At 37.4% G+C, this 26323-nt stretch overlaps 1 protein-coding gene and 1 long non-coding RNA gene across 5 annotated transcripts in view; one reads left to right on the top strand and one right to left on the bottom strand.

Annotated features, from left to right (window-relative positions):
• The window catches only part of LOC144198648 (uncharacterized), a 47357-nt gene extending 24766 nt beyond the window's left edge, over positions 1-22591 (top strand). Inside the window, exons 1-5 of one of the 3 annotated variants that reach the window (XR_013326764.1) lie at positions 3609-3735; positions 6843-6985; positions 10303-10386; positions 13683-13876; positions 22463-22591. This is a non-coding gene — a long non-coding RNA (uncharacterized LOC144198648). Of the gene's footprint in view, positions 1-3608; positions 3736-6842; positions 6992-10302; positions 10387-13682; positions 13877-22462 lie in introns of those variants that run through there. The other 2 variants (XR_013326762.1, XR_013326763.1) reach the window with 2 other exon arrangements.
• Positions 7876-10152, bottom strand: pou4f2 (POU class 4 homeobox 2). Of its 2 annotated transcripts, none has more exons than XM_077719773.1 (2): positions 9448-10152; positions 7876-9306 (listed from the first exon to the last, which is right to left on the bottom strand). In XM_077719773.1, exons 1-2 carry the CDS (start codon positions 9715-9717, stop codon positions 8296-8298), a joined length of 1281 nt encoding a protein of 426 aa, XP_077575899.1. In that variant the 5' UTR covers positions 9718-10152; the 3' UTR covers positions 7876-8295. The 2 variants fall into 2 exon arrangements, with proteins under 2 accessions (XP_077575899.1, XP_077575900.1); XM_077719774.1 differs by having other exon boundaries at positions 9454-10152.
• Positions 22592-26323: the final 3732 nt, after the last annotated feature.

Here is a 26323-nt window from a genome sequence, read left to right as displayed (position 1 = left end):
TTATAAGTTTTTGTTGTTGTTGTTTGTGACCTCTATTGGCGATACTGAATAGCATTTTTTCCTGAGCAAATACCTTTTAAAGCCCCTTCCTTGACCCTCACATTCAAAATTCCCGTGCTGTTCACGCACACCTGAAGGCAACGCGTCTGTGCTCAATTTAGCAGTGCTGATAAATCACCATTAATTAGCTAATAAAAGCCAGCAGGTGGTTCGCAGCCCAAAGACATCCACTCCAACCTCGTTAATAATGTAGCTTAGTCGCTTGGACTGTTGCCCATCAAGTGTGTGTCGCTAAAATAGGGGTGTCTAAACTTTTTGGTCGACTTGAAATTCTTAGAGGATCCAAATTTGCCAAAAAATAACCAAAAAAAGATGTAAAAATGACCAAATTAATACAAAATGATCATAAATATACTATTTTTCAGTAAAATGACCGAAAATAATCAGAAATTTTGGAGTTTTGACCTCAAGAAGTGTAGAAAATGTTTAGTTTTTGTTATTCTGTTCTTAAGGAATCATCCAAAAAGTCTATTTTCACCAAAATGGCATGTTTTGCAGCGGGGAAAAAAAACTATGTGCGTATTGCGAGGATCTTCGCCGAGGATGTACGCAGGGCGCTTAACTTGAGTCGTTTACGAACGTCCCGCCTCGTTAAATGTGACCGCGCGCTCTTCAGTGATGTATTTTTAATCGTGCTAATATTTTAATTAGCCCCAGATCCCCCTCCCCCTTGCCTTGAACGGTTCCCGCTGCGCGTGTAATCTCAAGAGTATGGATGATATTTCATGTCACATACTCATACACAAAATCGTGTCTTTTTACACATTGAAAATATTTTTTTTTTCTAACAAAAAATAATGGCAGTGATTTTAAATAATTTAAAAAAATGGGATAAATACATAATAATTACAAAAATATAATGATTATCAAAAAATACATTAGAATTAAAAATAAAAATAACAAAAACAAAAATATGGGATAAAAAATAATAAATATGTCAAAAAATAATAGATCAAATGAACATTGAATATAAAAAAATCTAATCTTACATTTATCATTATACTAAAAATCATGTTTTATGTATGTATGTAAAATATATGTTTTAATATAATGACTCTAATAGGAAATCTGAGAAAAAACACCAAATAAAAATCTGTGAAAACACAAATTAAAATCTGTGACATTCTGGGGCTGCTTTGCTGCTTCTGCTACTGGTGCCTCGACTTTTTACAGCGTGTTACAAACTCTAAACCTCATACGCTTCTATTGAAGGCCATGAATCTTAACCCGGTCTCCCCTGGTCAAAATTGATTGGACGTCTATCACCGTCTGTAACATTATAGAGTAATGATTTATTTTTTCTTCTTCTTGGAGAAAAAAACGTAGAGGGTGTGTGACCTCGGCGCCCCATCCCTCACCACTGTCTCGTTCTCTTTATTTACATCTGTCTTTAGCATTCTAATTACTGCCTTTATTGCTTTCGCCTGGAGGAAGCCGTTACACGGAGGCGAGGGGGGGGGGGGGTGAGGCGGGGAGGGCGGGATCGAGTCGAGGGGGCCGAGGACGTTGTCCTGACACAAAAATTGGAATAGAATACCTTCAAAATACTAGAAATAAATGAAAATTAGCTGAAAAGTCCTGTAGTTTTTGACCTTTTGACCTCTCGGCATTAAGTTGTGTTATGAATGATTGCGTTGAACTAAAAACTTGATTTTTCTGGGTTTTTGTGACGTGAAATTAACAAATACGTTGTTAGAATTTTGATAGAGTGAAAAAAATGTTGGGTTTTGTTTTGGTTTTAAATAGTTTTGCTTTGATTAGACTTTATTTTGGGGGTCGAAAACTTTTTGGGGGTGGAGGCCCATTTTTAAACCCAAATCTGTTAATTGGCCTTTACTTCCATTGTATTTAATAACATTTTAGCCAAAATATTTGACTGTAATCCTATTTTTGCTAATTTTTGGTGCACATATTTCTGCCAAAAAATGCCAAAATTTAATTTTTGGAACTTCTTACAGCAAGTTGATTTCTTTGCTATAATTTTAAAGCAAAAATGGATTTCAGGCCCATTTTTCTTCCCCATATCTGCAAATATCAACCATTTTATTTGCATGTATGACCATTTTTTCTCCAAAATACCTTTATCATCCAATCAAATTTAACTTTCCACCCAACATGACGCTTAATTTACACTAACCTTCAATAAAATCTTCCCCTAACTCTGTTTACCTCCATTTTTAAAACCCAAAATTGACTTATTTTGCCCAACCTGGCAACCTCACGCACCACCCAAAGTTAAACAACAACTTTAGAAGACATTGTCCTCTCTCTCCCCAGCAAAAAAATTACACCCACCCTCTAAACACCCCCGAAATGACGCTGGGTAAGGGAGCGCCGCTGCAGCCTTTTTTAATGAGCTCTCAACTTTAAAGACTTGAAGGATATTAACAAGCCGCTTGACAAATGGCACTTAGAAGCACATTAAAGACACGGCTAATGGCGCGCATAATGACGGCTAATTTTCCATCAGATATAAATTAGAGCCCCCAACAGTTATTTGCCTTAAGGACTTTATGTAAATGATCCCGCTCTGGATAAACTGGGTGTGTGTGCGTACACACTCGTTTGTGTGAAAAGCACTCACCCTTTCACTCACCCTTTTTCACTCACCCTCTCATTCACTCACCCACTCACTCACTGATGATTTATTGAGCTGTAACAGAATATTGAACATGCAGTTTGAGGCCTATTTTTTACTGGAATCAGGGGTGGTGTCAAATGTGAGGCCCCTCGGGCTATAAAATGGTCCGCTTAGGGGGTCCGATTTGGCCCGTTTGAATTATTTTGCCGTACAGATTTTTTTAGGTGGGCTTCAAGAGGTCCAAAAAAATGGAAGTTTGTGAGTTGTGTGATCAAGTGCAGCAAAAAAATGACAAATTGACCAGAAATTTGCTAAAAAATAATAGGACTTGAGCCAAAATGTACCATACGTACCCGAAAATGTAACACAAATTATTAGGATGAGTGAAGATGAATGAATTATACATTTTGTACAGTGACTGCCAATCAAGTTGCTTTCACGTCAAATTACATAATTAAAATGTTGCAGGTGCAACCATTATTCAAAATGCATTTTCTAAAATAAATTCGGACGTTCAAAATTACGTGACTTGCATCTTGTCAAAAATGCAGCATGAAGGAAAATATCTATAGTTTTTTTTCTTAAAATGTCTTGTGTTTTATCGCATTTGTTAAAAGAGGCCTCACTTATGGTGAAAATTATTTTTATATGAAAATATCTAAAACAAATTGTACAAGTCACGTTGTCATTATTTTCGCGAGCACGTTAATAGTGACGTCACTGCCTTTCTAAAGCATCTAATCTTACCCTCGGGCTATTTTATTTATTACTGCACTAGGTTATATTCATTCCGTTTCACACAACTTAATAATTATAATATGTGAAGTAGTAGTAGTAATAATTTTATTCCGTTTATCCTGCTTTCTTTAAATTTGGGAAATCCTGCTTTCTTTCATGTATTTAAAAGCATCGAACTCATTCATTTTTAATGTGGGCGAGTCAAGAGTTGTCTGCGCATGCGTGAGCAGGTGGTCACACGCGACGATTGCTTTTGAAAAATGTTTTGGGGGATTTCCGAATCGAAATTAACATTAATAATTAATCGGACACTTTTCTTTCTCCACTGTCAAACGCCATTTCGAAATCTGCTGCATGTAAGTAATTTCTAATATCAAGATTTCACGTTTAAAACTAAAACGGGAATGGGGAGATAATTCAAGGTATTTGGAGGCCCGTTCGTTTACTTCCGCTATAGCGGTGTGTGTGTTTGTGTGTTTGTATGTGTGTGTGTTTGGTGAGGAGGGGTAAACACTTAACACACTAACTGATACATTAATATTTAGGCGGTTATTAATATTTCACTAGAAAATGCTAACAACGAGCGTGGAGGGCCACGTGTTTGCGATGACAAATCAGCTTGATTATTTTTTTGGTGTGGGCTACGTCTAATTCCTGCGACGGCTCTTTTCTTCTTCGGCTCCGTTTGAAAGGAGGACACTTGGCGTAAATGTACAGTTAAAATATTCCACTCGTGCCTCCCCAAGGCAGTCCCTCACTTCATTAAAATTTCATCACTAGCCCCTGCGAGAGTGTGTGTGTATGTGCGCGTGTGTGTTTGATGGAGGGGTGATGTTGTGGTAGAAATAGTACAAATAATATTTAAAAAAAATAAGGCGTAATTACATACCTGTCAACCTCGAACCATTTGTGATCTTACCAAATTTTGTTTTCGCCCTTACATATATGTATAAATACATGGAAAATCTTACCACTTTACTTTTTTGACAGGAAACGGAAATCACATGGTGAAAGTGTTACAAAACGAAATGTTTATCATGATCTTTTTTTTTTAGCCAATCAGAGGCGCCGGTACATATATCACTTGGCAGACATGCGTTTCCGGGAAGAAACAATGGCGGATGGTGAAAAATGGCTAGAAAGTGCCTTAATTTATTTTTTTTTCTCAAAATCACCGTTTAGCGTACCATTTTCATGTGTACAGCGTACCAATATAAAAATGGGCTTTCAGTTGTACCAATTACGGCGAGAACGTACCAGTTGACAGGTATGTAATTATGTCTTAGGGAAAAACGGCTGGGTTTTTATTTCCTGTTGTACTTAAGTTGTTTGCGTCTTGTGCGCATGCGTGGTGGTTAAATTGTGGGAGGGGGAGGGGCCTGCGCTTGTTTTGAAATTCTAAAAAAAATGTTTGTTAATAATTTATGAAATGAAGTAAAATTACTCTTTGTTGGGAAATTGTTACCACTAGTCCTTTACGACTAAATAATCTTACTAGATTTCTATAGGATCATTTGTTTATTAGGTTTACGTATAATAATATTTCGTTAAGAACATATTTAATGCAATGTTATATTCTTATATTTGACAATTGTTACATTATATGATTTCATTTTTTTCTGAAACGTGAATAGCTATAGAAACTTACTACAATATTACTATACAAACATTTATTCATATCGGATTATCTTCTTTTGCTAAGAATATATTTAAAACACCATATTTTCTCCTTTTTGGCAATTAATACACCGATAATATATTGTCTTTTTTTTTTACTGAAAAGTGCAATACCGTAGAAGCAAACTTACCAAATTGCTATACCATATATTACTCAGCATCTACTTTTTCAAAAGAAAATATGTAAATCCTAAATTTCTCATTTTTGGCCATTTTTACCCGAAAAAAAAAAATTTTGAGTGACATTCACAACCATACTTACTTATTTTACAAAATTACAACCCCATCATTCATTTTCCAGATGTCCATGGTATTATCTTTCTTTAAAAATATATATATATATACACATATATTTTAGATAAGTAAAATGTCAGCCCTTATTTTGAAAATCTCTATCTTTTCGCTAACATCCGGAAAAGCCATCTTTTTTTAACAAAATTCAACACCACAATTTTCCCCCTTTTTTTATTCATTTCTTCAGAACACTATCATTTTGAAAATCCCAATTGGATCCCTTAATTCCTTTATTTTGAAACATTTGTTATGCTAGCAATTTCTTATGCGAAATAGCCATCTTTGAAAATATGTATTCCGGCTTTTCCCATTCGCCAAAGCAGAAAACCTACCGCTTGTCATCATTGTTAATTCGCCATCCCAATGAGACACACACACTCGACACACACACACTCAACACACACACACTCCTAAACCCTCCCTGACCAGCAGTAATTAAGCTTCGTCGCTAATGACTCCTTAAGTGGCGTTTCATAATGATCTTCTTTTCATAATTTCTTGTGTAATTGAATAATTCCCCCCTTATTAGCTCGCGTATTAATAAGCCAATGGATCGTTTAGGGAGGACCAGAAGCGTCTTTTCATTGACGGCTATCTCTTTTTTTTCACAATGACATCACTCAATGTGTCTATTAAGAAGATGACATACCAAAAAAATTAAATTGTGTGGGAGGGGTTTTGTTTTGATGATGCATTGTGGGTATTGGGGTTAAATATTTTTGAATTGAGTGAAATGTTTTGTCAGATTTTCATGTAATGCTCAGTTTTCAGTTAAAAGTGGGTGTGTTAAATAGGTTTAAAGAAAAAAATGTTTTGGTTACATTTTTCTGTAAAAAAAAAATCTAAATATGTTTGATTTGATTTTAGGTTTAAATTTATTTATTTATTTATCCGAACTGGTGTTACATGTTTTTTTTTTATTATTATTAGCCTAACAATGTATAGTGTGTTATTGCATTCAAATTTGAAAGCACATTTTTAGTTTTTTGTTCAATTCTTAATGAAAACTGCAATTTGATAATTTTTGTGCCAAATACTAAATAATATGCAAATATTTATAAGTCATATATAATAACACACATATAATTGCACTTTACAGGCCTTAAATATTCTTATATTTCCACAATTACGTAACATTTCACTCAAAAACTATTTTTTCTTCAAAATAAAAGTCAAATTCCATTCTACAAAATATATACAGCAAATAACTTTAATAGAACACACCAAGCAATCACCAATTTGCCATTAAAACTCATTTTTCTAGAAATAAAACAAAAAATGTCTTCCCGTATTGCCAATTTGCACTAAAATTTAGACTCCGCCTCCCCAAAAAAATCACCATCTTGTCAGGTGTCCCTAAATAAATCTCCCAGCATGCAAAGCACTTGTAACGACTTCCTTAGGCCGCAAACTCCTTCTTAATCTTCATGTAGATCCTTCAAAGTGTGCAAAGGTTGACAAAAAAATGTTCCTTTTTTTTTTTTTCTGGCAGGTTGAGCTGTTTTTCTGGCTTGGTGACATCTGGCACCCCCCTTACACCCCCGCGTACCTCCCCCTCAACCCCCCGAAGCGCTCCGGGGAGCCTCCCAGGCCTCCTGATTAAGCCTCTAATAGAATATTAGCATTTGCTCTCAGGTAAGCACGAACTAGGGGCGTCAATCACCCCATTTTTTTGTTGCAAAAAGGGGCGGGGCTAAAATATGGAGGAAAAAAATCAAAAAATGCAGCGTATGATGGAGCCCAAGTGATAAATTTATTGATTTTTTTTATTGTAGGAGTTTGAGCATGCACAAAGCGTTTTCTCCTCCTACTTTATCAATAAATAAACAGATGAATTCATAATCAAAAAATAATATTAGCATGTCTGGAGGGATTGTTTTTTAAATATTTTTTTTTAATTTTTTTTTTTTTTTAGTCCTCCGTTTGTTTTTTTAATGAAACACACATGGCGACTGAATTTTTTTTTAAACAAAAATCCATAAAGTAATGATTAAAAATAAGTTAAAAGTCATTTTTTTTAAAGATTTTAAATGAATCAACGTTACATCATACAGAAAAATACTGGCGCTAAAACAGCAAATACAGAAAATGAAGAAAAACGACCAATCATTGTGCCATCGACGACATTTTTGTTATTTACATTTGTCGCTCGATTTTTGAAAAAAATAATCAAAAAATGTGATTGGTACAAGCAAACAAAAAAATGACGCATTTATTTATACAAAATCAATCCATAAATAGCAAAGAAGGGGGCGGTGAAATAATAATAATAATATTAATAATATCTCTCTATATATTATATCGATTGTATCACCTTAAAATGTTTGGGGGGGGCGGGGCAATAAATATGTAATGAAGTAAACATGGCCTGGCTCCCCATTAATAGTTCATAAAGAGGGCAAGACCATAGATTGTAAACAGTGGGGGTCACAAAACAGTTCATCAAAACGTGGGGATCCCTGCTGACTAGTCATTAAAAGCCCCCCCCCCCCCCCCCCCCAGCTTGGACCCCCCCCCCCCCCCCCCCCCGAAAAAAGTGGATTTCATAACAATAAATTGCACGTTTTCGACACGAAAAGGAAAGTGGAAATGAGGCATTTTTACAAAGAATATTTGGCAGTCATGTGACCATCAAGTGCTGTTTTTTTGTATTTTTTTTTAGGTCTGTTATTTTCAACCAAAAAAATACCACTTTAGGTAAAATTTGCAAATCGAATGGAAAGTCTTACTTGCACGTTTCTTTCAGTCCGTCCATGTGGAGTCCATTTTTTTTCTTCTTCTTCTTCGTCGTATTTACAACAGGGGTGAATTTTCATTTTTTGTTGTTTTTGTTTTTGTGGCCGTTTTATTTTTCTGTCGTTGGCTCAGTTTTTTTGAATGTTTTTTTGTTGTTTTGTTTTTGTTTTTTTCTTCTCAAAGTTGAAGTTTTGTTGCATTTTTCAAGTTCAAACGCAAGCCGAATACTTCATCCGTTTCTGTTTCTGCCGTTGGTTACAAAACCAAACGCGCACTACGTTCTTCTTCAGGTCCAACTTCTCCGCGATGGCTGCGATTTTCTCCGACGACGGTCTCGGCTGAATGGCAAAATAAGCCTCCAACGAACGCTTCTCTGGCGCGGCGATCGACGTACGCTTGCGCTTTTTTTCAGCGCCGTTAAACAGCTCGGGCTTGCTCAGCTTCTCCCTATGAGACTTCTCCGCCTCTTCCAACCACGCCTGTAGGATAGGCTTGAGCGCGATCATGTTGTTATGCGACAACGTCAGCGACTCGAAGCGGCAGATGGTACTCTGGCTCAACGAACCCACGCCGGGGATCTTTAACGAGGCTAACGCCGAACCCACGTCGGCTTGCGTCACGCCCAGCTTGATGCGGCGTTGCTTGAAGCGTTCGGCGAAGGCCTCCAGGTCGCGGGGGTCGGCGTCTACGTCGCTCATGCCGCCCATGTGCGGAGGGAGCCCGTGGACGTGAGCGTGCGCTTGGGCTTGCGCGTGGGCTTGCGCCATGCTTAACGCCGCTTGATGCATGTGGTTCATGCCCGCCATGTGAGCCCCGGGCGTGGATACGTCCGGACCGGCCATGGCGCCTAATGCTAAGCCCGGTGTGATGTGATCCAGGAGGTCGCCTTCTAGGGCTTGGTGTGGTTGGTGGTGGTGGTGGTGATGGTGGTGATGGTGGCCGTTGCCGTGGTTCCCGCTCCCGCCGTGGTTGGTGTTGCCGCCCAACGCCGACGGGTGCGAGATGGGGACCGAAGACGACGTGGCGGCGGAGGAAGACGTGCAGGGCAACGTGTTCATGGTGTGGTAGGTGGCGTCCGGCTTGAAGGGGCTGTGGTGCGGAGGTGGGTGGTGATGGTGGTGGTGGTGCAGGTGGCTCTTGCTCTGCGAGACGATGTCCACCGCCGCTAACGCCTCAGCACGGGCCAGAAGACTCTCGTCCAAGCCGCCGAATATATTGCTCTGTAACGGAAAATGGAAGGCAAACATTGTAGGTTGTCAGATGGGAATTGAACCACGACGGATGAGGAAAAAGCTAAATAAGGTCATCAAAATTCAAGAGGGGGGCGGGGAAGGGGAGAAGAAGAAGAAGAAGGCGCTTACACGTACCGGTGGCGTGGGGAGGCACGCACGCCGCATCGCCTCCGCGCTGGTGCTGATGATACTGCTGTGCCGGGAAGAGGCCGAAGAGGAGGACGCCGAAGAGGACGAGGAAGAGGAGGAAGACGCCGAGCTGGAGGTGGCCGACGATGAGGAGGAGGAAGAGACGGGGAGGCCCGAGTTGGAGTGGAGGGAGGAGTATTTGGCTTCCGCCAGGCCGGCGTGAGCCATGGCGGAGAAGGGCTGCTTGCTGCTCAGAGACATCATCATCATGATGGCGGTGGCGTCCGAGCAAGGCGAGCGTGCGCCCACCGCTTTTTAACAACAACAAATTGGGGGGTTGGATTAAAAAAAAGGAAAGACTCCGCCTCCCCGAGATGCTTTCTGGGGACTTGGATCAATGAAGAAGAAGAAAAAAAAAGTTAGCGAGTTAGACTAGTTTCGGAGAGGTGAGATCGGCTTTTCCAGGCGTGGAAAAAAAATGGAGGAAAAGATCCAAATTTGGATTCCTGGTTGAGAAGAAGAAAATGCAGTAGCAAAAAAAAAAAAAAAAGAGTCGATTCCGTTCGTTCGCCAGGATTGAATGAATCTTTTTTGTTTTTTTTTACGAACGGAATAGAAAGTTTCCAAGTGAGGTGAGGTTCCGGGGCTCCGCCACGATGCCGAATGCTGCTGGGACCCCGAGTGCATGGCGACGCTCTGAGGCGGAGGGCAAACTGACTCGCTAGTCCCCGCCCACTTTTTTTTTGGCTCGCCCCTTTTCTCTCTCTATCTCTCTTTCTCACACACACACACACACACACATGCGCATAAACACACACCTGCTCCCCTTTTTCATGATTTATTATTCTTCATTAGGCGCCGCATCGTTGACGCCGCGGGGAGGATTCTACGCATGCGCAGGGGTGCCGTGACCAAGGCTCGACGTTGTGAACACTCCAGGTATGACGTTTGAATTATTTTGTATTTTTGGTACATTGTTGTTGTTGTCAGTCAAAGTTCGTTTGGAAATATTACTTTAGTGACAAAAAATATATTTGTTTTATGTCATTAAATTAGGATTTTTTATGTGTTATGGGCAAATATTATTGTATATTATTTTATAATATGGAAATTTTCTGCTGTAGTGGGAGTTGAATTATCTTAATTTTTAATATTAATATGTTTAATTTTTATTACATTGAGGTGATTGGCTGTGACAGTTTAGATTTCAATTGTTGGTAAAATTATTATATAAAGTCATTTTTGTATTTTAATTCGAATTTAATACACATTTTAATTCTAATTTAGGTCATATTTTGATTCTAATTTAATCCAAAATAATTTAAAAAAATTACAGGCACTAAATATAATACAAAATATTTTTTAAAGATATTTACAGGCTCAAAATATAATTTTCAGGCATATTTTAGGACAGCAAAGTCAAAATGATTCATCAACCATCAAAATTGTCATTTATATGTGACAGTTTAGTTCTCAGTTGTTTGTAAAATGATAATATAAAATCATTTTTGTGTTTTATTCTAATTTAATACATAATAAATGTTTAAAGAATGTACAGGCACTAAATTTAATACAAAATACATTTTTAAAGATATTTATAGGCTCAAAATAGAAGTTTCAGGTATATTTTAGGACAGCAAAGTCTTATTTTTTTGACTGGGAGGGCTGGCAGCGACCATTCACATATTTCATATCACATATATTGAAAATAAAACATCCTGATTAAATTATGAAACACTTTTTTAATCTAATTATGTAATAATTTTGCGACAGTATGACAAAAATCAAAAATAATACCCGAAAAACGCTATTTATTAGTTTTAAATTGCTCTTTTAAGCATAAATCACAAAGTAATATAGTCAACCGAGATGTAAAAATGAAAAAAATAAAAACCAGCAAATGGAATCATCAAAAAACCATGACAGCAGGTTGTCATTTTATATTAAAACATCAAATAATGATGTCATTAGCCCGCAGCTCGTTTGTGTAATTTATGCTTCATATATGTGGAAGGGCAGCATAGATACAAATACACAGGAGGTGCGTGCCTCCCCCAGTGAGACAGGGGGCGCTGCAGGCGTGCCCTCACCCGCTTTTGACGTATATTTACGCCCGGCCGGCTCATAAAAGTTGAAAGAACGCATTTATTTTTCACTGGCGCTAAATCACCCCTATGAAATTTTCATTAGCGTTGGAAAAATGATACAAATGTACACCTGCGTGGGGCGCTTTTAAAGTAGTATTTATATATTACTTATTCTTTCTTTGTGTTTGTGTGTAAAAGTTTCAGAAATTGCACAAAAAATATTCTCAAAAGGATTGGGTTCGTAAAAATATGGTTTTGTAGGAATGGTATTGTGAATTTTGGCTGATTATGTGATTTTTTTTGGGGGAATTTGCCAAAAAATTGGGTTGTTAAAAATGTACAGTAATCCCTCGAATATTGCGGTCAATGTGGACCAAACATAGCCCGAAACAATTGCATTTTTTAAATATTAATTAATTATATGAATTATTCTATGGATAAAAACGAGTATAACTTTTTTTGTTTAGTGTGGAATCCTAGTAAAAATTTTATGAATTTAAAAAAATAGTTATTTATTGTTTAAAATAATTAAAAACGTTAATTTAACTGAAACATTACGATTCACTACCTGTAATGGATAACAAGTTTTTAATTGTCATCATTTTTATTTATTTTTTTTAATTGGAGGGGAAAAAGATTTGGCCCCGCCCCTTTTTGGGGTTTGGCAAAAATAAGTCCACAAGAATTTAATCAAATATTATACCAAAAAGTCAAATTGATTGGACGTCTATTCCAGCCAATGGCACTGGTTTTTGAGCGTTCCCGTTTTATCCCTCCCAGTTTAGCCATTTATTTTTTTGCCAAAAAGGGCCTCTTTGTTTTCTTAAAACGCATCTTTGGGTGACAAATAAATGTGAAGACTTAATACAGTTAGTTGTTGAATAATACATTGCGAGATAGCGTAAGGATTCCCGCGAGGATTGACTGGGATTTTGCACAAAACAAAAGGGATTCGTGGAAAACAGACTTGAAAACACAGAATCTTCTAATATGGGGCGTTATTGGATCGACGGTTCCGTAGTCTCCGGAGGATTTTGGGGGATTTTGCGGTAAAGCAACCAAAAAAAAAATGGATTCATGGAAAACAAACTTTTTACTGACATTTAAACATAGGATTTTTTTTTGCAATATAACGTTTGCGGGGAACCTTTTTGTGACTTCTGAATCATTTTTGGTGCGTTTTTGGGTCAGGTCTCGTATTGGCTGCCATTGACAATGATAATTTGAACTGTGGTTGAAGGAATGTTTATTCAAAATGTAAATTAATATTCTTTTAATTAAAAAAAAATGTCATTGGCAGCTACCGTTTTTGGCAAAAACTTTGCTAGCAACTTGTATTTTTGTTTTTTTAACAGCGGCTCTGCTTAAGACGTCATTTCAATGAATGTTAATTATTTTTACAACCACTTATCTTCACAATGGGGGTGCTGGAGCCTATCTCAGCTGATCCCAGCCCATCACAAGCCATAATGCTAGCGAGAGGCAATTTAGAGTTTTCAACTTGCTAGCTTAGCATGCATGTTATTGTAACGTCGGAGGCAAGCAGAGTACTCGTAAGTACGACTCCCCCTGGTGGTAAGATGTACCAAGTAGTTTCCACTTACTACAGCAGCAAAATTTAGTCAATGAGGAGGCAGACACATAAGCCCGTTTTTTTTAATTTTTTTAAACAGCGACTCTGCTTAAGACATTATTTCGCTTAACCTTCATTAATTTACCAACTGCTTATCCTCACAATGGTCACAGGGGGTGCTGGAGCCTATCCCAGATGACTACCAGCCAATCACGGGGCGTTATGAGTCAAACAACCAATCATAGCTAGAAGCAATTTAGAGTTTTCAACCTGCTAGCTTAGCATGCATGTTTTTGGAATGTGTGAGGAAAACGGAATACCCGTAAAAAACCCACGCAAGCCCAGGAACAACACTCAAACTCCTCACAGTGACCTGGGATCGAACCCTCGACCCCAGAACTGCAAGCCCTATGCTCTAAACTTTCCCTCACCTATCAATTACTTCACTATTAATCCCAATTTCAATATATCGCCATCCCAGCCCTACTTATTATCCTTTCCATGCAAAAAAATAACAAAAAATCCTCTTGTAATTGCGACTTCCCCGTTTTTATTTACTTCTTTTTTTGCTGCAGGTGCATCATCTTTCTTCAAAAAAAAAAGTCTTTTTTCAAGTCAATCCTCTGTGGAATTCTCGGGGTAAAAAGACAAAAACGACACAGCGCTGACTTCAAGGCTCCCCGGCAGCGGAAAAGTGCAGCGCCTTGAAAATAAAAGTCAAACGCAACCAACGAAGAACCAACGAAAAAACGGCGCTCCGACAACTCAGGTGACTTGTTTGCTTTTTTTTTTTTCTCCGTTTCTCTCTCTCACTTTTTGGCTCGCCGCTGTATGCTTTACACAAAAGAAGCTCGCTCGCTCGCTCGCCCGCCGCCGCCGCCGTCATCATCGGCGCGTCCCCCAGGAGCTCTCCGTGTTAACAATCCCAATTACACGCGAGACCACCAGAGACGGATGTTTTTTTTTTTTTTTTTTTACTGAATCGAAGCGTGTTGAGTTTCTTGTCTGCTTTCTGGTTCTTTCCCACTGTCTTCTTATTTAAAGCTGCCCAATACTATCAATCTAACGTAGTTTTCTACACCAGTCTTTCCACCAAATTACTAAATACGCATTTTCTATCAAAACTACACACAAAAAAACTAGTAAAGTTGTTGTTTTTAGGAATTTACAAGAAAAGTTGGCTGTTTTAACTGATTTAGTTTGAACGCAATGTCATGTTTTGGCTAAGTTTTTTCGTCAAAATGTTGAATTATTTTGAAAGACAGCCTGAATTGGTAGCCAGCCAATCACAAGGCACGAAAAGACAAACAACCAATCATAGCTATAGGCAATTTAAAAACAACGAATCATAGCTAGGGGCAATTTAGAGTGTTCAACCAGCTAGCTTAGCATGCATGTTTTTGGGATATGGGACAAAACCGGAGTACCTGGATTTGAACCCACGGCCCCAGAACTGCGAGCCCAACAGCAAGGCCCAACTTGACAAACAACCAATCATATCTCAGAGGGATTTACAAACAGCCAATCATAGCCAGAGGCAATTTTTAGTGTTCAACCAGCTAGCTTAGCATGCATGTTTTCAGGATATGGGGCAAAACTGGAGTACCCAGAGAAAACCCACATAAGACGGGGACTACATGCGAAATCAGTGAAAAAAAAATTAAAATTAAATCATAATCAAACAACTGGTCCGTTTTACCAATACCAAGTGCGATGGATACCCAGTATCGAACCCTCGACCTCAAGAATGCGAGCCCGATACACTAACCACATACCAAATTTACATATTTTTACGTAAATTTTGATGTCGTCTGTTTAGGTTTAGAATTCTGTTGTTATTTTGAGATTTCCCCGAATATGGACTAGTTGTTTGATATTTTTTTTGATTTTATTTTGAAGATTTTTCTATAGCCTATCTTTTGAGTCCACATGCCGCATGGCCACGGGCTGCTAGGACAGCGGATGATAAGGTCAAGTCTCATAATAGCGTCACATGGCTGGAGGTAGTATGGATCAATATGGAAGAGAGAAAGAGAGAGAGGGAGGAGCATAATATCTGACGGACCATCAAATCAAAACCTCTCTGGTGGGGGAACCAAAAAAAAAAATGAAATGAAATCTTTTCTTTCACTCACAATGCTTTTGGCAGCCGTCATATTGCCTTTGTGAGAAATGGCCTCTGTTGTAGAAGACACCAAAATTGGCAGCTTTATGGTGGGAGGGTGATGTAAATAAGCAAAAAATATGTATGTTTTGGGGTGTGGGACTATGATACAAGAGATATTTGGAAGTTTTGGGGGGGATTAATAGCGGCATTGCATTTTGGGGTTTTAAAATTCAGGCCTGAAGCTGTTTTCATGTCGGATTAGAATATTTGAAAGGTTTATTTGTTGGGATGGAATTAGAAAAAATAGCCGTGATTAGAACAAAAAAAGGAAGAATGCTATTGTGTTTTTTTTGTATGTTTTTTTCCAGCAGTTTTTTGTGTGTTTTTCTTGCAGTTTTTTTATTTTCTTTCAGATTTAGCTGCTAAAAAAACGTTTTTGTCAGAAACATTACATTTGGTGGGCATGGGAGTAGCCCTGCAAAAATAGTCAAAAAAACATTATAAACTATAGAGAAATTTAGTTAAAAGTGGTCATTTGATGTATGTTTTAAATTAAATTAAAAGAAATTTTAGGAAATTAAATTAAATTAAAATTCTGGACATTTCCTGAATGGTACATTAAATATATGAGCTAATTATGAATCAGTGCCTATCATAACAATTTTCCGCATTTTTAACTGACAGTGATATAGTTAAAAAAAACACATTTATTTCTTTAATCAACGCCAATAAATCTCCCAAATGACAAAACACCATTAATCTCAATTTCAAATAATCAATAACCATTTACATTTTTCCAAGATTAATCTTAATGAACCCTTTCTACAAAAATGGCGACATTACAATCACAAAAAACACCAACATGCTAATTCTACTAGCATGAAAAGCTAACTCCAGTATTATCCATGGCTAACTCCCTCAAAACAGTTAGGTTGGCGGACCATTCCAGGATTTGAACTTCCATTTTCCCCACTTTTTCCGGCCCCCCAAATTCCACCACGCCATCATTCCATCCCACCACCCCCCTTTTCCTCCAAAAACACTTGTTTAGAGGTCAGAGCCGAGCGAGTACGGTGCCTAAGCAGCCGTGGCGGAGCTTATTTGCGGGACGGATTGAGGTATCCGTGTGCTTTCCCTCCCCCCTTTTCCTCCCCCCTTTCCTCCTCCCTCCCCTTGCTCTCCCGGCGTTTCCATTTGTGAATACGCAGCCGCGGTGACCCATAAATATTACATGGTGTGGAGATGCAAAGCAGGAATTAATGACTGGGAAGAGAGCGTGGCAGGTCCCGCTGGGATTCTGCTTAGAAAGGCGGGCACGGTTAAGGGTGTGGTCTCACACACACACACACACACACACACACACACACACACACACTTTAAAGGGAGGGCGCTAACCTGCTTGTCTCAATATGTTCACGACAAGAACGTCCCGATAGCGTATTTTTTACACGCCAGTCCGAGTCGCCCGATTTGGCAGATCAGCCTTCGTTTTGTAGCGATTTGATGCAGAGGAAAAAGTAGTATATGCAAATGTATACCTGGCAATTTATGTTAAGTTTTTTGATCACTTGAAATTGTGGATGATATAACAACTTTCCTTTGGGATAAAATGTTTTTTTGAAGTATGTTTTTTTGTAAATGCAAGCTCTAATCCGGATCGTTTTCACTATATGAATATAGCACATCAACAAGCAATGTCCCCAGACAGTATATACACACACACACACACACACACACACACACACACACACACACACACACACACACACACACGCACACACACACACACACATATATACACTTATATACACATATATACACACATATACACATATATACACATATATACACATATATACACATATATACACATATATACACATATATACACATATATACACATATATACACATATACACACATATACACATATATACACATATATACACATACATCTACATACACATACATATACATACATATACATACATATACATATGTATACACATACATATACATACGTATACACATACATATACACATACGTATACACATACATATACACATACATATACATACCTATACACATACATATACATACTTATACACATACATATATAAATATATATACATACACACAATACACTTATTTATTTATATAGTTATTTATTTATTAACTTATTTATGACCTATCTATTTATTTCTAAAATGTATTCTCACCCTTTTGCTACTGTGACAATGAAATTTCCCAAATACGAGATAATTAAAGTTATCCAATCAAATCTAAAGAATCTTGAATTGAATGCATACACAAGGCGCACCGACTGATTGGGCGCAACATCAACTTTTATGAACATTTTTTTAGCCTGTTAAGCGCGTAAATACCTGCCACATTGCATTTGTACGTTTTATAAGGGGAATTGCAATACTTAACATGGGGAGCAATTGGCTAATGTTAACAAGTATGTAAACATCTTATCAAAATTTGTCTTGTCGCGGGTCGCAAAATTTTCTTTTAAGTATAGCCTCGGACCTCTCACTCGGCGTTCCTCTCGTACGTCAAGAGTGGCGCAAAGTGATTAAGTGCGGGGCGCGTAGGCGTGGGGCCAACAACGTCCCTCATTAGCTTGACTGTCCCGCTTGGTAATACATTGCTTGTCAGCGTGCTGATGCTAATTGACCTCCTTTCCCCCTTTCTTCTACACAAATGAAAAGATTTCCTCCGCCCTGTGATGGCGCGTGTCACCATGTGATCCGACAAATTAAAAAGCTCTCGCCTGTCACGCTGTCATCGCTACCTTATCAGCTATAATGATCATTTTGGCGAACGCCGCTAGCAAACGCCAAAGCAAGCCGCGTTTGTTTATCGTCTGTCAAAAGGTGTTCAGATTTTCTGCGGGAAAAGAACATTTCGGGACATTTTTTGCAGCGTGCGATTGCCAGAAATGGAACAGTTTTGGGGATTTTTTGGGGGGTTCATGGTTGATGCTGAATTTTTTTGTTGCTGCAAAAGATGGGTTTTTGGGGAGGAATATTTTAGAAAATGACATGGTCTACCGAGATTTTTTTGTGGGTCTTTTGAAATTTTGTGTTGCGATCCAAGTCTGGTAAAAATAAACAATATTCCAATACATATACAATACACAAGTAAATAGCTCTATCAAAATACTACATGCTATACCAAAATACTACAAGCTATTCCAAAATATTACATGCTATACCAAAATACTACATGCTATACCAAAATACTACATGCTATACCAAAATATTACATGCTATACCAAAATACTACATGCTATACCATAATATTACATGCTATACCAAAATACTACATCCTATACCAAAATACTACATGCTATACCAAAATACTACACACTATACCAAAATACTACATGCTATAACCAAAATACTACATGCTACACCAAAATACTACATGCTATACCAAAATACTACATGCTATACCAAAATACTACATGCAAATACTACATGCTATACCAAAATACTACATGCTATTCCGAAATACTACATGCTATATCAAAATACTACATGCTATACCAAAATACTACATGCTATACCAAAATACTACATGCTATACCAAAATACCCCATGCTATACCAAAATACTACATGCTATTCCAAAATACTACATGCTATATCAAAATACTACATGCTATACCAAAATACTACATGTAAATACTACATTCTATACCAAAATACTACATGCTATATCAAAATACTACATGCTATACCAAAATACTACATGTAAATACTACATTCTATACCAAAATACTACATGCTATACCAAAATACTACATGCTACACCAAAATACTACATGCTGTACCAAAATACTACATGCTATACCAAAATACTACATGCTATTCCAAAATATTACATGCTATACCAAAATACTACATGCTATACCAAAATACTACATGCTATTCCAAAATACTACATGCTATACCAAAATACTACATGCTATACCAAAATACTACATGCTATACCAAATTACTACATGCTATACCAAAATACTACATGCTATACAAAAATACTACATGCTAGAACAAAATACTACATGCTATACCAAAATACTACATGCAAATACTACATGCTATACAAAAATACTACATGCTAGAACAAAATACTACATGCTATACCAAAATACTACATGCTATACTAAAATGCTACATGCTATACCACAATACTACATGCTATACCAAAATACTACATGCTATACCAAAATACCCCATGCTATACCAAAATACCCCATGCTATACCAAAATACTACATGCTATACCAAAATACTACATGCTATTCCAAAATATTACATGCTATACCAAAATACTACATGCTATACCAAAATACTGCATGCTATACCAAAATACTACATGCTATACCAAAATACTACATGCTATACCAAAATACTACATGCTATACCAAAATACTACATGCTACACCAAAATACTACATGCTACACCAAAATACTACATGCTACACCAAAATACTACATGCTACACCAAAATACTACATGCTACACCAAATACTACATGCTATACCAAAATACTACATGCTACACCAAAATACTACATGCTATACCAAAATACTACATGCTACACCAAAATACTTCATGCTACACCAAAATACTACATGCTACACCGAAATACTACATGCTACACCAAAATACTACATGTTATATCAAAATACTACATGCAAATACTACATGCTATACCAAAATACTACATGCTACACCAAAATACTACATGCTAGACCAAAATACTACATGCTGTACCAAAATACTACAAGCTATACCAAAATACTACATGCTATACCAAAATATTACATGCTATACCAAAATACTACATGCTATACAAAAAATACTTCATGATTGTGACAATTGAATCAACGTCAATTAGTCAATTAATCGATTAAAAATACCCGTCCAATTGGCCCAATCGTAGCCCAGTCAAACCCACAGATCCTCCGCCCCCAAGTAAGTCCCGGCTGACTCCGCCCCCCTTTGGAAATGTACGATTCCGCTTAGTATCCGAGCGGGGGTCCCGTGCCAGGAAGCCGCCGTGTCACCAGAACGCTCTCCCGGGACTTCCGTCAGCCAATGACAACAAAGTAGCCAGATGTCTAACGCTGGCATGGTCCCAGCAGCCCAGCAGCCCAGCGAGTCGCCGCGGGCCGCACATCAAAGCTACCTGAGAATCGAATCCCGGCCGCCAAAAGCCAGAAAGAAAAAAAAAAAAGTGCCTTGCTTACTCCACACTTCCCATTAATAACAATCTGGGAGAATTTGTATTTCTAATTAAGTCCTTTCTTTAGCACGCGGGCTAACAGGAAGTCGGATGGGGCTGTGAAGGAGCAGCATCAGCTTTAAACACCTCCTGACTTAAGCACCCCCCCGCCCCCCACCATCCTCGTAAACAAACAAACATGGGGAAGATGTCAGCAGATTTTCCTTTCATCGAGACTTTTTACCATTTTTTTCGAAGCTTTTTATCCTCTAAAAGGTAATAAAGGCCGGAAAAATATGTTATCGAGATAGCTTAACATATGTCCTAACTTTTGCCAAGAAAAAGGCTGCGACATGAAATCATCTTTTCAAAAATGTATCAAAAAATATATAAAATCAAAATATTAATGACTACTGGAGCTAATGTGCTCAAACACTAGCCACAAGACCTGTTAGCATACTTTTGCTAACCTTTCATTGCTTAGCCTTTCTGTGTTTTCCCACTCATTTTGTTTGTTTACAATTTGCTAGTTATTTAAAATGTAAAATCTCAAAAACAACTTTATCCCTACTTTTACTAAGTATATAAAATAAAATATGAATGATTACTGGAACTACTACAGCTTATATCCTAAAACGCTAACCACAGCCTCTGTTAGCATACTTTTGCTAACCTTTCAATGCCCTTTCCTCTCCATTTTCTGTTATATTTCCCACACAAATTCCAAAAACCCCACAAATCAGTCAAAAAACATCAGTATTCCTACTTCTACTAAGTATATAAAACAAATTACAAATTTCTACTCGAGCTAATATCCTAAAATGCTAACCACAGCAGCTATTAGCATACTTTTGCTAACCTTTCAATGCATAACCATGCTTTGTTTTCCTACCCCTTGTGTTTGTTTACCATTTTTTCCCTATTTTTCTCTCCCTATATTTTCTGTGACGTTTCCCACTCAAATATTGAGCGTTAAATCGCCCACTTGAGTTTTTCCATCTGACATTCCAGCACACTTAAAAGTCACCACACAATGGACGCATGATATGCAGCCATGCTGTATTATATTAATTATTAAGTAGAGAAAGTGTTGCTTCCCCCTCCCCAGCTCTCCAATTATGTATATTACCTTTCCTGGCGCACAGTTCACGCTAATGCTCATTTGCATTGGTCTTTTTTGGTGCGTACCGTCTCTTTAAGGCCATAGTTAACACCGCCCTTCATCACATTTCCGCAGTGACCTTTTCTGTCTTTTTTAATAGTATTTTTTATTTTTTTGGGCCAATAAAAATATCGATTTCAATGCCGACGTATGTTTTTCGTGTCGTGGAAAGACTGGATTTTCTTTGCCGGAGCGAAATTCCCAGACTCTGAGACTGTTATTAATGTGTGCTGAATTATTGAACAGGGTAAAATTACCATGCTCTTTTTGAACAAAAAAAACTATTTTTTTTTTACTCCTTCTTTGCTTTGTTATTAAAAAGATTTTTTTGTGAGAAGTAACTCCTTGCCCGCTATAGAAGATGCCATACATTTTGTTTTTTGATAATATTTTGGCAGGCAGTTGGCTAATTAAATTTAATATAGTCTAATAATAATTTTTTTTGCTAAAATGTGATGAGAAAAATTGGACTGTGCTTTCAATGTAAATTATAATTATAATAATATGTCTAATATTTTTTGTTTTCTCTTAAAAAACATATACAGATACATTAGAAATAAACTACAGTATGTTATTATTTTTTTAAGTTAAAATATTCAACCAAAAAAAAAAAGTTTGGATTCCTTTCAGTCTTTAAAAATCTACCTAGCAACAAGTGATCCCCCATCCCCAAAATCCATTGTCATTTTACTTTACTTTCCTTGAATATCTACCTAGCAACAAGTGATCGCCCATCCCCAAAATCCATTGTCTTTATACTTTCCCGTCCTTTAAAAAAAATCTAAATTTTTGTTCACCCCTAGCTCTCCATTCCCAACCAATGACATCCCATTTTTCTTTTTTTTGTAGGTCCTTTCAGGAAAAAAAGTCTTTTGATCTGGGACAATGAATTTCCCAGTGTCCGCCGTTGTCCCTATCAAGACGTGTCCATTTCTCCGCCGACCTCCGCCAGGATCCCGACGCTCCCAAAACGCGGGTGAGTGGGGATTTCTCCCAGCTCATGCGCGACGTGGCCGCGGGGTTCGGGCTTAGATGATTATGCTAATGCGGGCGCCTCCTGCCCTCTGTCGGGTCCCAGCTGGCCCGGCCGTCGTTAGGAAGTGCTTTGCTCTGACAGTCCAGTAATATGCTTCGTGATTGAGGGGGTGGGATGGATGGGTGGGGGGGTGTCAAAAGATTTCCACTTCGCCGATAAGCGTAGGATAAAAGTGCCATTGTGGCGGGTGACCCGGCAATTCCGATGGATTTGGTGGAGGGGGGGATTGTTTTTATTTGCCTTTGGTTGTACATGCTATGTAAGGTAAGTGGGCTTTGGATTTGAATTGAATTGAATGCTTTTATGGTCAATGTCCAAGTATAATGGGATTTGAATATTGTGTACAAGTACATCATCAATAAATAGGTCATAAATAAATAAGTTGTCAACAACATGAATAGGTAGTCAATGTAGTTAGGTAGTCAACAACATAAATAGGTAGTCAACAACATAGTATAGTCAAGAACACAAACTAGTCAACAACACAAATAAGTAGTAAATAACATAGATAAGTAGTCAACAACAGAAAATAGTCAACAACAAACTAGTCAACAACAAAAACTAGTCAACAACATCAATAGGTAGTCAACAACATAGATAAGAGATAAGTAGTCAACAACATAGATAAGTAGTCAACAACACAAACTAGTCAACAGCACAAACTAGTCAACAGCACAAACTAGTCAACAACACAAACTAGTCAACAACACAAACTAGTCAACAACATAAATAGGTAGTCAACAACATAGTAAAGTAGTCAACAACACAAACTAGTCAACAACACAAATAAGTAGTAAACAACACAAATTAGCAAACACCACATTAGTAAACAACACAAAATATTCAACAATACAAATTAGTCAACCACACAAATTAGTCAACCAGACAAACTAGTCAACCACACAAACTAGTCAACCACACAAACTAGTGAACCACACAAACTAGTCAACCACACCAACTAGTCAACAACACCAACTAGTCAACCACACCAACTAGTCAACCACACCCAGTAGTCAACAACACAAATAAGTGGTCAACAAGATAGATAATATCTCTTGGGTAGAAACTGTATTTGAGTCTGTTTGTTTTGGTTGTTATGGTTCTGTAGCGCCTGCAACAGGGCAGCAGTTGAAATATATAGAAGTCGGATTGTGTTTTGGCCTGTGTGATGGATACTCTTTGCCATTCCTCGGCTTTTCCCAGATTTGTAGATGATGGACAGTTGATAGTCTTTAGTTTGTTTGGTTGTGTGTAACAGAAGAGGTCAAAGGTCATGGGCCCCAGTTGAAATTGTTTGCGTTCAAAGATAACTCAGGAAGGAACAATGTGTGTGGCATATTTGTTTGATACATGTATTTTATATATATGTTGGGCGTACATAACTAATTATACAGTTTGGGGTGGTGAGGTCAAAGGTCATACTGTTGTTTAATCCAAAACAAATGTATTGCTTTAAGCATGCAATCTTACATTTGTTATTTTTAAAAAATATATACTACTATAATACTAATATCTTTACTGACTAATTTAGGTTTACGGCTATTATATTATTAGTAAACTAATAACTAACCTGACTTACAAGTTGAATAACGTATAGTATTAAACTCTTGTCTCAAGGCAACACTCCGTATCAACTAACAAGCGTGACATACTTGTTTTTTTTTTTTTTTTACATAAATGATCTATAGTTAAAAGCTACGTCGTGAGAACTCGGGATAAAAACAACCCCGGCACTTTAAAGACTGTTTCTTTTATATATTTTTTTTCTTCTTTCTCGCCTTCAACTCCAACAAAACAACACCCGCGTTGCTCTCCGATGTGGAGTTTTACTATTTACCTTCCAATTTAGAGCTTGGCAGAGAGTCAAAAAAAAGCCTAGCAAAACACTCCTTGTCTTAATCGGGTTGGACGTAAAAACGCGGCTTGACGGAGGCGGAATTGAACAGGATGACAACCCAAATAAAACCCACCAACGCAGGTCGTGAACAGAGATGAAAACGTTTTTTTTTTTTTACATGTTTGCACACAAACAGAAGAAGTCAATCGAGACCGAAAAACCTTTTAAACGGATTCTCTTAATTACGTGTGTCAAAGTGGCGGCCCGGGGGCCAAATCTGGCCCGCCGCATCATTTTTTGCGGTCCGAGAAAGTAAATGATGAGTGCCGTCTTTCTGTTTTGGGATCAAATTCAAATGAAGAGTATAGATGGTTATTAAATGTCCTGATTTTCCCATTTTAAATCAATAATTGTCCTTTTTTTAAGCATTTTTTTCAGTTTTTAGTTCAAAAATCATTTTGTAAAATCTAAAAATAGGTTTTCAAAAAAGCTAACACCCTTGGTTTAGACATATTATTTATTTATTTATTTTATATTACTTTATTTTCAATGGTCCCATTAATTTCTGCCCTTGAAACAAAATATACATATTAAAAAAGTCCTAAAATTAACAGAAAGTGACATAAAAAGCCCTAAAATCAACAAAAGTGACCCAGAAAATTCCCCCAAAAATCAACTAAAAAATAATTCAACTAAGTCATCCAAAATGAACTTAAACTCCAAATTCCTTAAAACTTTAAACCAAAATAAACATTGTTTTAGATCTATAAAAAACTGAATATTCAGGGCTTTTAATACAGTTCATTTAATCCATTTATTAAAAAAGAAAATCTAAATATTATAAATAAAATGGTCTGGCCCACATGAAATCAAGTTGACGTTAAAGTAAAGACTCTTAATAATCTTGACCCGCGTAAAAGCCACCTCTCGTAATGTCCATCTGAGATGGTCATACCCTCGCCATTCCCGCCAGGCTTTGTATACGACAAAATCGTGCCTTTCTAATGAGCCACGAAAGAAAAATATAGTGATATGATTCTGTCAAGCAGGTGACAGAAGCACCCCCATTTTTTTGCAACCCGCTTTCCACCCCCTACCCGTGCAAACCGGGGGTGTAAATATGCCAGCTCTGCCGTTTTCGGCGGGGCGCTAACGCTAACGCTCCCAGTTCAAACAATGTCTCGGGGAGATAAGTGTGACAGCTCGGCAAAATTCCCAACAAAATCTCTGCAGCCACCAGGAATAGCGATGATAGCGAGGATAAACACCTTCATCCACACATGAAGGCGGTGGAAAAGATGCCGCTGTTCTTTTAAGGGAGGCTGAAACTTGCGCCACTCGCGGGGGTTTTGTTTTCCATGTTTTTTTGCGAGCGATGAGGCCGCGGTTTTGGCAAGGTTTTTTTTTTTTTTTTATATTTTGTGCTGCCTTGCGGAGGAAAAAGGGAGCTGACTAGCTTGTTTAGCCAAATTAGCATCGCTTCATCCCCGTAGGAGTTATGGAAAAAATACATGGGAAAAATACCTTGGTTTTATAAGTAAGTTAGTATGGGGGAATTTTTGTTATAACATAACATCAGGTATTTCTTTTTTTTGGGTAGTATTTTTGAGTTTGTAGAGATCTTGTAATGTAAAATATTAAAAAAAATATTTAAAAATACATTTAAAAATCGAATCAAATTTAAAATAAATAAATACATAAATAATTACAATAAATAAATACATAAATAAATAAAATAAATACATACATAAATAATTAAAATACATAAATACATAAATAATTAAAATAAATAAACACATAAATAGTTACAATAAATAAATACAAAAATAATTAAGAT

This window comes from Stigmatopora nigra, chromosome 6 (assembly GCF_051989575.1).
Source record: "Stigmatopora nigra isolate UIUO_SnigA chromosome 6, RoL_Snig_1.1, whole genome shotgun sequence".
NCBI classification, from domain to species: domain Eukaryota; kingdom Metazoa; phylum Chordata; class Actinopteri; order Syngnathiformes; family Syngnathidae; genus Stigmatopora; species Stigmatopora nigra.
The sequence above is the reverse complement of the archived record's forward strand: the minus strand, read 5'-3'. Positions and strand labels throughout refer to the sequence as shown.